Here is a 16,428-nt window from a genome sequence, read left to right as displayed (position 1 = left end):
AAAAAAAAAAAAAAAAAAAAAAAAAAAAAAAGAATAATCTTTAACTAGATTTAATAAACCAATCAACAAACCATTACATATGCTGGAAAATCCAGTTGTCTTAGTGCAAACCCGAAAGCCCACCAGAAGCTTGTCCTGTTTTTGAGGGCAGTGAAATTCTGTCTCCTGAGGTGGAGACCACTGAAATTTCAAGGTGAGTCGCTGAGTGGCTTCCGTGGGCTCCAGACGCAAAGGTTTAAGAGTCCCGGAAGCTGTGGCCCTGAGCCCAGAGCACATGGCCCGTGCCTCTGAGGCCAGAGGAAGGGTCACAGCATTGCGGGGTTTGAGCCCTGTGTGGCAGGCCTGTCCACTAGCTCCTGCCCGATGCCCTTAGGCACAGCCCCCGAGGCCCCCGCATCTGAAGCCCTGAAAGGTCAGCTTGAATATCTTATTTTGGAAGCAGACACAAAGCTCTGATGCCCTGGTACACACCAAGAGACCTGCAACCACAGGTTGGAGTCTGTGACCATCGGTCCCCCTGCTGCAGAGTGACTTCTCTCTCAGAGGGCTTCTCTGACTGAGATTCAGCACTGACCCCCTCCCCCATTCCTCTGTGGGACCTCTGCGTCCCGGACCATTGACCAGCCTTGCCTGGGGCTTGGCTCCTGGCCTTTCTGGGGCAACTACTTCACCAGACCCCTCCCAGGCACCCCGTGTCCTGCTTGCCACCCAGCTCACCTTGCTGACGTCAGCCCCAGGGCTCAGGGCCCCTGGTCAGCCTTGCCCTCTGCTCGGGGCCCAGGGATGGTGCGTGGGAACCCCCAAATCACCCCCAAGTGGTACGTGCATGTGTGAGGATTAGAGAGGGCAGCACTTCAGACCCACAAGGCCTGACCTTGGCCAACTCCTGCTTAGGACTTCAGCAAGATTCTGCCCCAAACAGAAAGGCCCTTCAGCTGGCAGACCCAGTCCTGGCACCCACAAACCTTTTCCTGTGCCCACCCCACAGGCCCCTGTGTCCTAGGTCTCCAAACCCATGAGGACCCAGCCCCTCAAGGCAGCCCGGCCACGGGTCACCTGTGACCATGCCCTCTGCTGTCTGCTCTCAGTTCCAAGCACACTCCTGGGCACTGGGGCTCTGAGCATTTGAAGCTTCCCCAAAGGATGGAAGTGGAGACAGAGACCAGCACCTCCGGGGTGTCCCGAGGTCAGGCAAGGTTCTAGACAAAGGAAGTGAGCTTGGGAGCCTGCCTGTCTCATCCCAGGACACAGGTCAACCTGGTGCTTCCTGCTCAGCTCCTCCATCTGCCCAGCTGACTTGATGCTGCAGGTGTTGGGAAAATCAGATCCCAGCAAGCAGCGACCCAGGGACCGGTCCCTACCATCCCAGGTCAGCTCCAGCCCAACCCTCCCAGGAGGGTGTCCTCTCCCCAGGTGCTCTGTGGAGCTGGGGTGGAGACCTAGACCCGTGGTCCTCTGGGCCGTAAACCTAGCACAGCGGCTCCTCCCACTGCCAGCAGCAACTCCTCCCTCTCAGGCACCTCCTCCAGGAAGCCCTCCCTGAGGCCCCACCACAGCCCACCACATTTGAGCTGAAGGTGTATCCTGCTCCACCTGCCTGAACCTGAGCCACTAGGGCTCTTGGGGTGTCCGGGCTCACCTGCAGTGTGCAGACAAGAGCATCTCTGGCCAGAGAGGGGCCTGGCGCTGGGCTGAGGCTGCAGCTGGCAGCATGGCCAGGCTCACTCTCCTAGCCCTGCTGCTCTCACTGGCTGGAACCCTGCCTGAGGCCCAGGAGGCCCAAGGTAAGCTCTTCCCTTCCACAGGCCCCTCGGGGAGGGTGGAGGGCTGGGAAGAGCCTTCCACTGGGTGGGAGCAGCCCCAGCCCATGGGTGGGCTTGGCAACAGGTCATTAGGGTGTTTTTCTCTTTTCCTTACCTCATATCTGAGTCCTTTCTATAATTAGCCAGTGAGCCATGCAGATTTGTGTCTACACAAGATTTGTGCTGATGGGCCTAGCGCTGTTTCCGGGGGTCCTATGGATAAGCAAGGAAGTAAGTGCTCACTCAGCAGGGCCACAGGCTCTGGACACCTGGGAATAGAGGGGAAACTCAGGCAGCCAGCATCTGAAAGAAGCTAAGGGGAGAGAGGACAGTGGTCCCTAGCAGGAGAGGAGGACACTCAGGAGAAGGGATGTGTAGGACCAGGTGAGGCGTGGTCAGAGCTGCTGGGGAGGAAGCAGAGCCAGCCTGGCACAACCTCCCCAGGGCTCCGCAGGCAGCCTGGCCCACGGTCCCCATGGCCTTTGGAACTTGAGCACCGCCACCTGGGCGCTGGCAGCAGAGCAGCACAAGGCCCCCACGGCTGCCTGGGCCGAGTGTCTCTGCCTCTGTCCACAGAGAGGCGTCCCCTGCCCCTCTGCCTAGCTTGGCGGTGATGGTGGCACCTTTCCACAGAGGTGCGGCAGTCTCCCCTCCACAAGGCCGTGCCGGTGGGGGGCTCCGTGAACATCACCTGCTCCACTAGCGGGCCCCTGAAAGGGGTCTTCTTGGGGCTGAGCTGGCCAAAAAACATGGACGTGATTTACTACGAGGAAGGGGAGAACAGCACTGTGGACCAGCAGTTCCAGGGCCGCATCAGCTTCTCGGGACCCCAGCACAACCTGACCATCACCATGAGCCTCCTGCAGCTGGCCGACTCCGGCCTCTACACCTGCCGGGCCATCGTGAACCACACTGTCCTCGGCCCTGGCACCTTGGTGATGGTCACAGGTAGGGAGCATGCCCACCACAGCCCCACTCCCACCCCTGCTGCCCAGGCCAGCCCCAGCAGCCCCAGCAGCGGGGACCCTCTCTCCCACGTTTCCCCCTCTCCTGCATTTCCTCCAAGCCAGCCTCCTTCGGGAAGCCTCCTAGATCTTGCCCTCTCTGCCTCTTCCCCAGCCCTTCCCTGCCCTGAACCTTAAAGGCTCAAATGGTGACTCCACACCTGAGAGACGATCCTCCTGCCAAGGTCCTGTCTGTTTCCCTTCCCAGAAAAACCGTGCCAAGAGACACAAGAAGCACACAGACACCAGGAGCCTGGGCTGATGTTCCTCATCCTCCCATCGGCCCTTGCTGTGGGCTTCTTTCTCCTCGGGCTGAGCCTGGGACTGCTGTATGCCCTGAGGTCACAGGTGAGTGGACACCCACTGAGGGGGTGGTCCGCAGCACCCACCCGTCCAGCTGCAGGACCTGGGGGAGCAGCATGGGGGCTGTATCGTGCGGGACATGAAGGTGGAGGGCAGGGCTGGAGATGCCCTGCCCAGAGCGTGGCCAACCGGGTGGACAAGAGCACATGTGGTGTCAGTGTGATCACGCAGGGGACACAAAGTCCAAATGTGAGTGTGGTGTGCAACCACATTCGTGAGCGGAGGGTCCCCGGGATCTGTGAGTGTGCACACAAGTTTGAGGGTCAGTGTGTGGATGAGGAGGGAGGAGGGGCTCACATGGACATGCAGTCAGCTCCGCCTCTGGACCCTTGACTCTGTGCCTAGGGGCTGGGACAGCAGCCAGGCCCTCGCCTGCCCCTCGGTGCCCGCCACCCCGTCTCGGTGGAGCTGCACTGATGAAAAAGAAGCTCCTCAAGTGCGTCCACCAAAGGGGGTGCCCAGAGCCCCTCTCGGGATCCAGGTCACCAGGCCAGCTGCCTCCTGGGTGACTCAAGCTGTCTTACAGGTTAAGAAGCTGTGTGCTTCCGGGGAGAAGAGCCAGCCCTGCGTGGTGTATGAGGACATGTCCTACTGTGGCCGCAACGCCAGTCCATACCAGTGAGCCCCTCAGACCCCCAAGCCCTTCTCACCCCTCTAGCCTAGTTCACCCAGTGCCCATACTCAGGCAGCTGGGGCAGGGCTCCTTGGAGCCCCCAGGTTGCCGGATGCCTCCTCCAGGAAGCCTTCCAGCCGGCCCAGCCCTTCGTGGCCGGACCACACACTGCCACCAGCCACAGAGCTCAGCCGTGTCCCGGCTGCCACCCACCCTCAGGGAGCAGGGCCTCTTCTGTCCATGGGTTTAGGTGGACTTCAACACGCAGCAAGCCCCCAGCCTGGGAGCCTCTTGGCAAATGGGGCAGGAGGAGGCCCAGCTCCCTCTCGGCCCCACGGGAAATAAAGCATTCCGTCTCTTTCCTTTCTAATTTGGTACTTTTTACCAACCCAAGCTGCTTTCAAGCCCCTCCTGGAATTTTTGCAACTGGTGTGAGTGTAAGGCCCCAGGGGAGGGTCAGAGAGCAGGGTGGGACCACATCCTCTGCAGCCTGGGGAAAACCCTGAGGAGGAGCAGCTCACCGGCCAGGTACAGAGCAAGTCTGAGGTGCGGCCCCACCGGCACCAGATGGCAGCAGTCCTTGGCCTCCAGCCACTGTCGGTCCTTGGTCCCCATCCCTCTCCACTGAGGCTGAGCACAGGGACCTGGAGAGGACTTCGGTGGAGTCCCAAGGCCCCGGAAAGCAGCGTGCACCTTCCAGCCTCTCCCCCTCATTCTCAGAGCCTCTGCTGGGGAGAGGATTCAGCTAAAGGAACCCTCATTTCCCCATTCGTGGGTGGGAAACAGGCACCACCGCTCAGCAGACATGTGGCAGAGTTGCCCAGGCCCCCAGCCGCCCTCATGATGCCTTCTGGGACAGCCAAAAGCCTCAGAGGGCCAGGAGCACAGCCCTCACCTGTTCACACTACCCCTCACCTGCCCCTGCCCAGAGTAGTCTGGGCACAGCCCCAGGTGACCTAACACATGAAATGTATTACTGAAAGAAATGAACTGAGGGGAGGCATCGTGGGCCCAGAGCCTCTGCTGGCCGGAGGGGACTGTGCACAGCATGGACTGACACACAGCCACAGAGATGACAGTGACCCCACACCAAGGAGAGTCCCAGCCTCAGAGACCTGCCTGCAGTGGACCCCAGACAGGGCCCACGACAGTCCTAGGGTGCTGCAGGCTTGGGCCTCCGCGGGGTGGCCAAAGGCTCTGTCTCTGGACCCTGGAAGTCCACCCTTCTCTCCTTTGTTGGTGCATCTGCACCCCAGAGCTGCCCAGAGCCTGTGGGGTCTGTCCAGGCACAGAGCCACATCCTGGGTAAATCGAGCCGGGCTCTTGTCAGCAGCAGTAGCTCCCAGGAAGCCCAGCCCAGCTTCCAACCTCAAATGTCAGCTGTACAACACCACCTCTGGGCCACCTTGAGGCCTCTTCTACCGCCCAGGCCCGGAGCGTGGCCTAACAAAGCTTCCCCAAGCTGCCAACCCCCCTCCCCAGGACAAAGCCAAGCTCCTGTGCTGCCCAGCTGCCCCACTCCAGCCAGTGGTTACCTGGAAGTAGCCTTCATCACCATGGAAAGGGCTCGGCCAGGAAGGCAGCTGCAGACACAGAAGCTGGCACCGGGACCTGAGCCCACAGTCACAGCACTGAATGTGACAAAGTAACAAAGAGGAAACCAACTGCATTAGCGGTGTGCTGGGAACTTAAAAATCTCTACAAAAACCAGAAACAAGGACAGACGACCCTGGGCCTCAGGAGGCTGAGGTAGGAGGATTGCCATACATTCAAGGCCAGCCTGGGCTACAGAGTGAAATCCTGTCTCAAAAAAATAAAAAATAAAAAAGGAATAAATGACAGATGCCTACAAACTCTGCAGGAATGTCTGAGAAATAAATTACAAGAGCTAAATATGCTTAACTTATAAGAAGCACATCAATAAGATGAGTGCTTGAATAAAAAAGATACAAACAAAAAGTGAACAATAATAAACAAGGCAACCATTCAAGCTGCTGTCGATCCATGAAACACCAACTAAAATGCGATGCCTTCCAGCTGCTGGGCACCAGAGGTAGGCGCAGCCCTGGGGCACCGTGTAACTCTCACCTGGGAACCTGCTTCTGGAGCATCTTTGGAATCATCTTTGACGTGGGAAAGGACTGAACCATCCACACAGAAGAGCGGCTGCACACAGTGGGGTTAGGAGATAGCAGGGGCAAATGCACCACCCCACTGGAGCGACACAGGCCGAGGGCGGCCACACGGGCTGCCTGCAGGGTGCGAAGTCACACGTTTATGAAATAGGATACAGGTGGGAGTGTTTGCTGTTTTACATACACCTACATATTTTTACATCTGCACCCATGAAATGTGGAGTAATAGGCTCCTGACAGTGCGTCTCTCTGTAAGACGCACAGCATTATTTTTGTGACAACCATGTGTCAGCCAGGCATGGGGCATGGAGGGAGGGTGGCCCAGGGACCTGGTCTCCCCATTCCCATGGCCTTGAGGATGAAGTCTCCCACCTGCTCCCCTTCCTCCTCCTCCCTGAGTGTGCCCAGCAGCACCTTCCTGTCTCAGCCTCCTGGCCAGCAGCCCCGTGACTTCTGCAGTGTCCATCTGCAGCTGGTGGTCTCTCAGCACCTGGAGCCCTGCCGTTGGCATCTGGAGGCCACCAGCTTCTGCAGGGTTGTGCCTGTCACTGCAGTGCCCACATTTGGAGAGGCCTTGGGCTTTGGGCCAGCAGCAGAGGACCTGGGCGGCTCCTGGTGGCTCCCTTATGTCCAGGGCCATCGGTGTGATCCAGACAGCGGCTGGAGACAGGCAAAGGAACACAGAAGGGGCCCTGGGGGGAGCACAGCTGGGAACAAGTGTGGGGCCCCGGAAGGGCATGGGCACCATTGGGTACAGCGGTGTGGCACCTGCAGGGGTCCTGGGCAAGGGGGGACCCTTGGTGGGGGCACAGGCACCACTGACACTTCTGGGCTCAGTCTTGAGCTCCTTGCCCAACATGATCTGAAAAACATATCACCAGAATGTAATCTGCACGACATCCCCCTTTCAAGCAAAAAGCAACTGCGGAGCTGGACATGGTGGCCCACACCTGTGATCCCAGGGATTCTGGAGGCTAAAACAGGAGGATTGAAAGTCTGATTGATTTAGCAAGACCCTGTCTCAAAATTTTAAAAAGTCAAAAAAGGCTGGGCATCCAGCAGTGCAGAAAAAGCCCCACTGCTGCCTTACCACACTGAGTCCCTGGGCAGAGCAGAAGTCCTGCTCTCTGGGCAGCCACATGCGCTCAGGGCAGAGGGGAGGTGGTAGGGACAGGGGCAGGGGCCAGAGGCTGCTCCCATGTCCCAACCTCCCAGAGCTTCCCTGGAGGAAACAGGCCACCTGCAGCCGGACAGGGCCATGGGCAAAGCCAGGTGTACAGCAGGTGTCCATCGGGTAGGAGTTGGACAAGCCGCTGCCCTTTGGGCCTCACTCTCTGAATTAGGTGGGTGGGGTCCTCGGCCCCAGCAGGTGCTGGGCTCTGGTGTCCAGGCTGAGCTGCGGCCCTTCCCACCTGCCCCAAAGAGGAGTAACCTTCCTTTCCTCTCATCTCGTCTCTGAGGCAACTTCCTGAGAAACAAGCAGACAGCATGCAGGGTGTGTCTAGGAGCCCTTGCCTCTGAAGCGTCACTCTAGCTAACCTCGCCTGTGACCAGTGGCCGTACAGGCGCAGACTGATCGCTGCAGTCCTCCTCCCGACTGCCACACCTCCTCAAGATCCACACAGTTCTCCTGCGTCAGCCTGCCCCTCCGTGCTCAGGCTTTTAGACCTGGAGAGGCCCAGTGTGGTGGGAAGCTGCAGGAACACCACCAACCCTTCCATAAAGCTAAGCTCTCAACAAGAGGCTCAGCCAGGGGGCAGCAGCCAACAGGAGGGGTCAGCAAGGTGGGGAGGACTCCAAGGGCCAGGACTTTGCCTTGCCCTGCTCCAGGTGTGTGGCCCAATCCCAGCCCTGGACCGAACCCTGAGGCCCAGGACTCCAACTAGCATTGTGAGGAGGGTACTCTTCAGAGAAGGGACAGCCATGCAGAGCATCACGTCCACCTCACGGAGCACAAGCAGAAGCACCCACCGGAGCCAGCATGATGACATCTTCACAGGACAGGAAGTTGGCAAAGATGTGGTCAGAACACAGCCGTGAAGACACGATGGATGAACAAGAAACGGGCAACAGGAAGGCCAGGCTGAGGAGGGGACAATCCCACGGTGGGGGGGGGAGGTGTCCTGAAGAAGATAAAAAGACAAACCTGAGACACCCAGATAAAACATTTCCACCAGAGTCGGAGTGCTGATGCACTGGAGTGGAAGGGGCCTGGGAGGGGCGGGACGGAGGGGAAGCCTCGCCTGAATGTGTCCTTAGGACTAGGAGAGCACCATACCAAGAGGGAACTCTAAGCCCAGCGTGCTCCTCGAGGACCACTCTGAATTCAGCCAGACAGTAGAAAATGATGCCTCCACTACTGAAAGAAAAGAACCTCATTCCCGGGCTGCTGACACTAGCTAAACCACAAAACATAACCATACTGGCATCTAAGACCTTAGACCCCAGCACGAGCCACTTTGAGGTGACTTTCCTTTTTTTTAGTACTTTGCACTGATACAGACTGAGCCCTTTTCAAAAATATTAATTTTGAGACAGAATCTCACTAAGTCACTAAATTGCCCAGGCTGGGCTCAAATTTGTAATTTTCTTGCCCCAGCCTCCCGAAGTGCTGGGATTACAGGCAGCTGCCACTGTGCTGTTTGAACTCACCCTTGGAAGCCACCTTCAAGTTGGAAGACACTCTAACACGGACCATTACAGGAGAAATAAGCAATCAGATAAAGTTTATCTTTGTAAAAAAAAAAAAAAAAAAAGACTAAAGAAAATAAGCACACAACTTACATAACAATCTAGAATACAATTCTAGATTATATCGAGACAGTGGAGAGGGGTGTGTGGGAAGGAGGGAAGTGTGAATGTGCTGAGACATTTCTGGAGTTTTAAGATAGGTTACGAAATCACACTGGGGGAAAAAGAAAAGAAAAAAAACACACTAGGCAAAGAAGCAAGTGTGAAGTAGGAAGAGCAGGGATGATCCCAGCAAGAGCCTGACAGGAATACATTGTTTCTATTGTAAGATTACAAAACAATGCTCTCATTCATTGATAATAATTTACCATTGCAATAATTATAACAAAATTACAATAAATGCTTTTATAATAAATGTAAATGGGCTAACTTTTCCAACTGAAAGAAAAGATCTAACAATATATTGGCTACAAGAGACATGCTTTAAACACCAATAAAGAATGAAAACATGTAATAAGGAGACATGAACCAGAAGCTAGAGTTTTCTGTAGATTCTTGTTTTCTTTTTCTTTCATCTATTTTCTTCATATTTTGTTTTGTTTTGCTTTGTTTTTTTCAGTCCTAGTGATGGAACCCAAATCCTTGCACATACTAGGTAAGTAAGTACTCCACAGCTGAGCTACATCCACAGTCTATCATCCTGTTTTTTGACAAAATAGAAGAAGATGCAACAAACGTGAACACTTGTGAATCTGAAAACAAAGAGGCAAAATATACAAAGCCAGGAATGTTATAATTGCAGACAAAAATAAATAAATCAGCAGCTTGAACCAAGGCCTTGACAGCCCCTTCAGATCCGCATCCCATATCCAGCCCATGAGGAATTCTACGCTCAGCTCATGGAGCAGACACCATCATCAATGTACAAGAAACTCTTTTAAAATGATAATTCGCTGTCATTAGGTCCTGAGAGAGAATGACCAACAAGATGAGAACGACAGGCCCAGGGCTGTTCCTGTGACTTATGCTTATACACTCACCTACCTAAAAGGTCACAGCTCAAGAATGTGCGTGTTATTTTCTGAGATCGTTGGGGTTTTTGTTGTTGTTGTTTTGAGACAAGCAGTCCTTGAACTCACTACGCCACCCCAGGCTGGCCTCAACTTCGCATCAGTCTTCTTCCCTCAGCCTCCCAATTACTGCGTTTACAAACAGGCACCACCATGCCCGGCTCCTGAGAGCATTGTTGAATGTCAGTTTGTGTGTGTGTGTGTGTGTGTGTGTGTGTGTGTGTGTGTGTGTGTGTGTGTGTGTGTGGTGGGGTGGGTGTGTGCATGCATGCATTTTATTTTGAATGAAATTGAGGAGAGATTTCTGGGCAGATGGAGAAGTAGTGAACAGCAGAAAAACAGCCTCTCCAAGATTTGGTGTTGGAATATAGCAACATGAGGAAGACAATGAGGAGGGGAATGGGGTCCCAGGACCTAACTGCAGACAAAAGGCAGAACTGAAGCCTATGGGGAGAGCAAAGAGAGAGACTTAATCACAGAACAGGGAGGGGGCAAGCAGCGCTTTCTCCTGAGCCCAGACTCACAGGGTGGGAAGGGTGGCTCCAGCCTTCAGACACATGGTGACTACTGGTGACCCCAGAGGCCTTCCTGGAGAAACACATCAGGGGAGTAGAGCAGTGGATGCAGTGGACTGAAGTGGCTGGTGAGTTACTTGGTTCAGACCTCACCCAGGAGAGGGCGATTGGTGGTAGCCATCTTGGAGAGGGGCCATCTGAGCTCAGATCTCAGAGCAGCTGCTGGCTGGCTCCATTAGGGTGAGGCAGAACCAAGTTCAAGTTCTCAGGAGGTCAAGAAGCCAGGTTCAAGCCAGCAGGAGGCACACAGGGTGTTGCACACTGAACAAAACAGGTTCCAGCCTCACAGCAAGAATCTAACCTGAGCTTCAGAACTAAAGATAAAGGATTTCTGGGATTATCCACTATCCCACTGAAAATCTATAGCTGGCTTGTTAAGATTAGTCAGCAGGGATCTAGACTCTGCCTGCCCACTTTGTCTACTAGTAACAGCAGAGACACGCCTTGATGTGGACTTTTTCCTCTGATTTTTTTCTCTTTTTTTTTTTGGTACAGGAGATTAAACTCAGGATCTTGCGCTTGCAAGGCAGGCTCAGTGCCACTGAGCTAAATCCCCAGCCATTTTTCTCTTCTTTTCTTTTCTTTTTTTTTGTTTCTGTTTTGTTTTTTCTTGACTGTTTGTTCTTGTTTTTATGTAAGTGTGAACATTGTTTCTAGTTTTTTTTTGTTGTTTTTGTTCTGCTGTTCTTGTTTTTACTTCTTCCTTCTCTCTTTCCCTCCTGTCCGCTTCACCCAAAGTTTCCATAATCTTTTGTTTTCCAGCCTTGCTTTTAATCTTTTCCTCTTCTTCTAGTTCTCTATTTTTTTTTCCCTCAACCTCTTTTAAATTTTCTCCTCATGAGGGTAAAATTGCCATACTGAGGATATATTTACTGTATACAGCTTTCTGGTTTGTTTTAGATTTTGTCATACAGCCACAAACTAGTTTATATGGTTAGAAGTAGAAAATTATTAGTTACCACAGTTTGTTGTTTCCTAGACTGTATTTGATGTTGTTGTTGTTGTTACTGATTGAATGACTTTAGTGAAGGTGACATAGTTGCTCTAATTGTTCTTCCTGGTATACCTAGACTGGGATTGCCTGAGGGTCAAAAACAATACTATAAGACACCGCCAAAGAACCAGGGGCTAGGCCAAGGAGGCAGCAACTTCTCATCCCCAATAAATTGAAGAGGTAGGATTGTGCAAGAGACTCAAAACCCAACAGCCAGCTACATCTGTAAGATACCTCTGAAAAGTAGCCATTTCTTAAGGGTTCTAATGCTAGCAATAAAACTGCCTGTCATACACAATTCATAAGCATCAACCCAGGAATTAAACTAAAAATAAAAAATAAGAAAATGAGAAGATGCTTAAGCAAGATGCAACCCGAAACTTCCGGCTCACCAAAGGCAAACCAGGGGGCAATGTAGTGGAACGATTTGAAGCCCACCCACAGGGACTCTCAGAAGGGGTAACAGTGAAAGTAACAAAGCAGATGAATGAGGCTCTATAAAAAAAAAATCAAAGCAGAAATAATTTCTCAGATAGCTACAGAGATGGTGACCAAAATGAAAGACACCCTTAATGACTCTAGAGCTGGTACAGATTTTTTTTTAAATAGAGGAGCTTAGGAAAATGATGGAAACCATGAACACTCAACACAGGAAAGAAATGGAATCCATGAAACAGATTCAGACAAATATCTAGGATGTGAATAATCTCATTGAAAGTATACACAGCAAAATGAGCCACTGTGGTGGGGCTGGGGCCCTCTGCTGCCACCACCACTGCAGAAGAGCTGCAGAAAAAGCCGCAGGAGAGTCTATTAGCCAGGGAGAATGGAAGAACCAAAACACCAAGATATCTCTGAAAGAATCATAAAGCAATGGGTTCAAGAAGGAGAACACAGAACCGAGGTGGGCCTTACCAAAAAGCCAAGAATGATTGCCCAAATCCACCACCCCCTAAATCTCTTTTGCCACCTGCTGTCTGCCCCCCTGAATTGTTTCTCCGGCCATGCCACTCTACCTTGGAGCCAGCAAACGATGGACTGAAACCTCTGTGAATTAAAAGGATATTAGCAACATGCTATCTGTCCGGTCAAACTACAAGGCCCATTATCATTAAACTCAAGTCCAGACAAGCTAATAAAACAGGGTCCCAGAAGCTGAAGTTGGAAGCACCAAAACTTGTGGGCTGACTTCAAGTCTGACATCAAGAAGTGTTTCTTCTAACCAAACTGTAAACCTTCCAGGAAGAGAAACCACCAGAAACATGAAGCTAGTCATCCACTAAAGGAGAATTGTCAAGAGAACTCATGAGGTCACCTAAGGCACAGGAACCGAAAACTACAAAGCAGCAGGTAACAGGTCAAGCAAATGCAAAATGTATGAACTCTGTGGGTAATATCTGTGTTGAAACAAATCTTTCGATAGCTTTCTTAAAGAGCTGAACAAAGAGAACCTGTCTCAAACTTTATCATATCTTGAGAAGAAGCTAGATCCTGCATTATGTACCACAAGTAAACCAAGAGCTAACTCTTATAATCAAACCAAGAGCAATTTGACACCTAAACAAGTTTTGGGAAAAAGTTTGGTGAATAGTGCTGTTCTGAAAGACAGGGTTAATAAACAGTTTGTCAGAAAAATGCAAATAAGGACTCTACCAATAAAGGTTCAGCAACTCTCTAAAGGAACAGAGTTTGCAAGTCCAGAAAAAAACCCAAATCCTCTCATTTTATTCAGACTCTTAGTAAAATTTAAGCATCAAAGAAACTAGTGGTTGTCTGGCATGGTGGCGCACGCCTATAATCCCAGCCCTTGGGAAGCTGAGGCAGGAGGATCGCTGGAGTTGGAGACCAGCCTGGGCTACACAATGAGTTCCAGGTCAGACTCAACTACACAGTGAGACCCTGTCTCAAAAAACCAACAAAACAAAACAAACAAACAAACAAACAAAAAACCAGTGGTCAAGAATATAAAGAATATGGGCCGGGGATTTAGCTCAGTGGTTCGGTGGCCTGCCTTGCAAGCACAAGGACCGGAGTTCAATCCCCGGTACCAAAAAAAAAAGAATATAAAGGATGTAAAGGTTAACAGGGGTAAATATAAATAAAAATAAATAACCAAAAGAAACAAAGGTGCAATCATACGGTTAGTAAAGAGAAAGTGAAACATGACAAATCCAGGATCCGCCCCAGTTTGCTGCAGGAGGATCTAACAACAGACATCCAAAAATCAAGGAAGATCTGAAGTCCACACAATCTTGTTTTAGGCCCTAGACATCCTGTGTACTTCAAAAATCAAAATCTGTAAACCAGAGGCCTAGTTCATACCTGGCAACTTTAACTCAGTCATTCCCAGCACCCCTAACAAAAGGGCAAATAGAACCAACAGCTTTCAACATAAGAGCACGGACTTTGGGCCCCAAGTAGAAAAAACTTTTCCCCAGAAGCATTTCCTCAGCAAGACAGCTCCCAAAACTCAAGCTAGTGTCATCGTCAGAAATGGGAGGGGGGTCCCAGATGGTACCTAAACGGATCCACATATTAAACAGACAACAGCAGAGGATGGGAGAAAACAGCTAGAAGAAATCTAGGGGAAAAATCTATAAACAGGCTCGTGTGGGACTTAAAACCATAAGAAAAATAACAAGAAATGAATATTTCGTGCTAGGAGAGCAAAGAAGAAGAAAAGGAAGAAGGAGGAGGGGAGGGGAGAGGAAAGGAAAGCCTGGTTGGAACTGTTCGATAAGATTAACAGCTCTCTGACAATGTTTACCACTCATTGAAGAGGGTGCAGTTTCTAACTAAATATTTACCATTTTGTCCAACATTCCTGAGGCTGAAAAATTTTCCAGATTCTTAATCTGCAAAGCAAAGTTGTTGGCGAGAGAAGGCACCTTTGATGTTATCGGGCTATACAAAGAGGCCAATAAAACTGAAGCAAAACTAATACAAGAGTTGCAGAAACTTGTTCTTAATATTTTGCCAGATCAAAACATAACTACAGAAGGAACTGCCTCTGACTCTTCAGTGGCTGCTACTAACATCACATCAGGAGAAGAGCTGGCGATGAAAATGGAATCTGAAAAGTCCTGTCTTCCTCCAGAAGAGAGAGACCAGGCTCCAGCAACGCCCCAAATCACCAAGGCAGGACAGGGTAACATCCTAGTACCAAATTACAGATCTCTTCAATCCCTAGAAAAAGTGGCATGCCAGAAGTGTGAGACACAAAACTTATGACTCCTGTGGAGCGGTCAGTGAGGATCAAGGGAGCGGTGTCCCCACTGCCTGGAAATGCTGCAGGGCCACGACTTGGTAGCAGCTTGTTTCGACAAGCTATTAAGAGTAGAAAAAACGGTGTGCTTTGTATTCCATAAAAATGAGGCCCTGCCTGTAACATTAGGGTTTGAGACCCTTGAATCATAATTTCTTAATTTTTAAAGTGTCTTTCAGAGTCTCCATAAGATTTCTTGTCCAAATGCCCTGAAAAAACTCACGTAACAGCAAGACATCACAAATGCAGACTATGGACTCTTAGGGTTTGGGAAGTAATTCACTGGGTTTACTCTCTATCTCCGTAGGAAGGTCTTCCACTTATGTGTTTAAGACTGCAGTTTGCTATAGTTTTACAGCACACATAAACTTGAAGTGCAGAACAGGATTTTCCCCACCACTGTGGAAACAATTTGCACTTTACAAAAATACTTTAATCTCGCTGTAGTTATTTTCTGTTCCTGAAGGTTGATGCTGCCACAGGATGGACTTTCCTTTCAGCATCCACCTTAGCAGAGAGGGCCTGTTCTTACAAGTAGAAGAGTGGAGATTTGAGACTAGCCTGCCGTGCTGAAAGGTCAAACCCCTCGTGTTACAGACGAACATATCTGTTCAAAAGCTTGGTTGAACAAATGGGCTTAATGTCTACAGAGTTTCTATCCCACCACATCAGAATATAGATTCTTCTCACTGTGCATGAGACATTCTCCAAAATAGAGCCTATAACAGCTCCTAAAACATGATCAAGTAAATGCAAAGGAATTGAAATTATCTCATACATATTATCAGACCATAGTGCAATGAAATTGCAAATCAATGACAAAAGAAATCACAAGAACTTTATAAACACATGAAAATTAATACCCTCCTGAATAACCAATGGATCTCAGATGAAATTAAAGAAGAAATTAGACAGTTTCTACAATTAATTGATAATGCCGATACAACATACCAGAACTTATGCGACGAAGTGAAAGCAGTCCTACAAGGGAAATTCACAGCAGTGAATTACTTCATCAGAAAAACAGAAAGCTGGTGCAGTGGCTCACAACTTTAATCCCAACACTCAGGAGGCTGAGTCAGGAGGATTGCCATGAGTTCAAGGCCATCCTACACTACATAATGAGTTCAGGGTCAGCCTGAACTACAAAGTGAAACCCTGTCTAAAAAAGAAAGAGAACAGAGCAAGCTGAAATAAACAATGTTGAACTTCAAGCTTCTAGAAAAAGAGCAAGTCAAGCCCAAAATTCATAAGAGGGAGGAAAAAGATCAGAGCAGAAATTAATGCAATGGAAACTAAGAAACCAATATAAGTATAAGAACTTTACATGGAAAAGTACAGTACTCTGAAAAAGAAGATCAAAGCGGATATCAGAAAATGGAAAGATATCCCCGTTCTTGGGTAGGAAGAAACAATATAGTGAAAATGGCCATACTCCCAAAATTGTTATACAGATTTAATACATTCTGATCAAAATTCCAATAGCATATCTCACAAAATTAGAGAAAACTATCCTAAAATTCATTTAGAACCAGAAGAGACCTACAGTAGCAATTGTGGGCAGCAAAGGCAAGGCAGGCGGCATCACAACCCCTGACTTGAAATTATAATACAGAGCTACTGTGATAAAATCAGAGTGATGCTGGCAAAAACAAACAAATAAAAAACACAGACCCGAGGATCAATGGAACAGATTAGCAGATACAGAAAGAACTCCAGACATACTCAACCATTTTCTCTTTGACAAAGGAGCCAAACAGCTTCACTGGAAGAAGGACAGCCTCTTTAATAAATGATGCTGGAAAAATTGGCTTTCCACAGGCTGAAATTAAAACTAGACCCATATCTTTCACCATGCTCTAAACTGAAATTGAAATGGATCAAAGATCTAAATAGTGAAACAAAAACACTAAATC

At 50.0% G+C, this 16,428-nt stretch overlaps 1 protein-coding gene and 1 pseudogene across 2 annotated transcripts; both read left to right on the top strand.

The window, feature by feature from the left end:
- Window positions 1–28: 28 nt before the first annotated feature.
- Cd7 (CD7 molecule) lies at window positions 29–4,110 on the top strand. Of its 2 annotated transcripts, none has more exons than XM_010618681.3 (4): window positions 29–1,784; window positions 2,436–2,750; window positions 3,015–3,154; window positions 3,696–4,110. In XM_010618681.3, the coding sequence occupies exons 1-4, from the start codon at window positions 1,712–1,714 to the stop codon at window positions 3,789–3,791; spliced, it is 624 nt and encodes a 207-aa protein (XP_010616983.1). In that variant the 5' UTR covers window positions 29–1,711; the 3' UTR covers window positions 3,792–4,110. The 2 variants fall into 2 exon arrangements, with proteins under 2 accessions (XP_010616983.1, XP_010616984.1); XM_010618682.2 differs by lacking the exon at window positions 29–1,784 and adding an exon at window positions 1,963–2,033.
- A 7,491-nt stretch (window positions 4,111–11,601) lies between these two features.
- On the top strand, window positions 11,602–14,664 carry LOC104858506 (annotated as a pseudogene).
- Window positions 14,665–16,428: the final 1,764 nt, after the last annotated feature.

Source organism: Fukomys damarensis, unplaced genomic scaffold, assembly GCF_012274545.1.
Source record: "Fukomys damarensis isolate Sample0158 unplaced genomic scaffold, DMR_v1.0_HiC HiC_scaffold_23, whole genome shotgun sequence".
NCBI classification, from domain to species: Eukaryota; Metazoa; Chordata; class Mammalia; order Rodentia; family Bathyergidae; genus Fukomys; species Fukomys damarensis.
Note: the sequence above shows the minus strand (reverse complement) of the source record. Positions and strands in the feature narration are given on the sequence as shown.

Bases quoted from the DNA above. Each gene is read 5' to 3' on its own strand.
- Cd7 (XM_010618681.3), top strand. From the start codon at position 1,712: ATGGCCAGGCTCACTCTCCTAGCCCTGCTGCTCTCACTGGCTGGAACC. The intron at 1,785-2,435 runs GTAAGCTCTTCC...ACCTTTCCACAG, and splicing joins TGAGGCCCAGGAGGCCCAAG to AGGTGCGGCAGTCTCCCCTC. The intron at 2,751-3,014 runs GTAGGGAGCATG...TTCCCTTCCCAG, and splicing joins CACCTTGGTGATGGTCACAG to AAAAACCGTGCCAAGAGACA.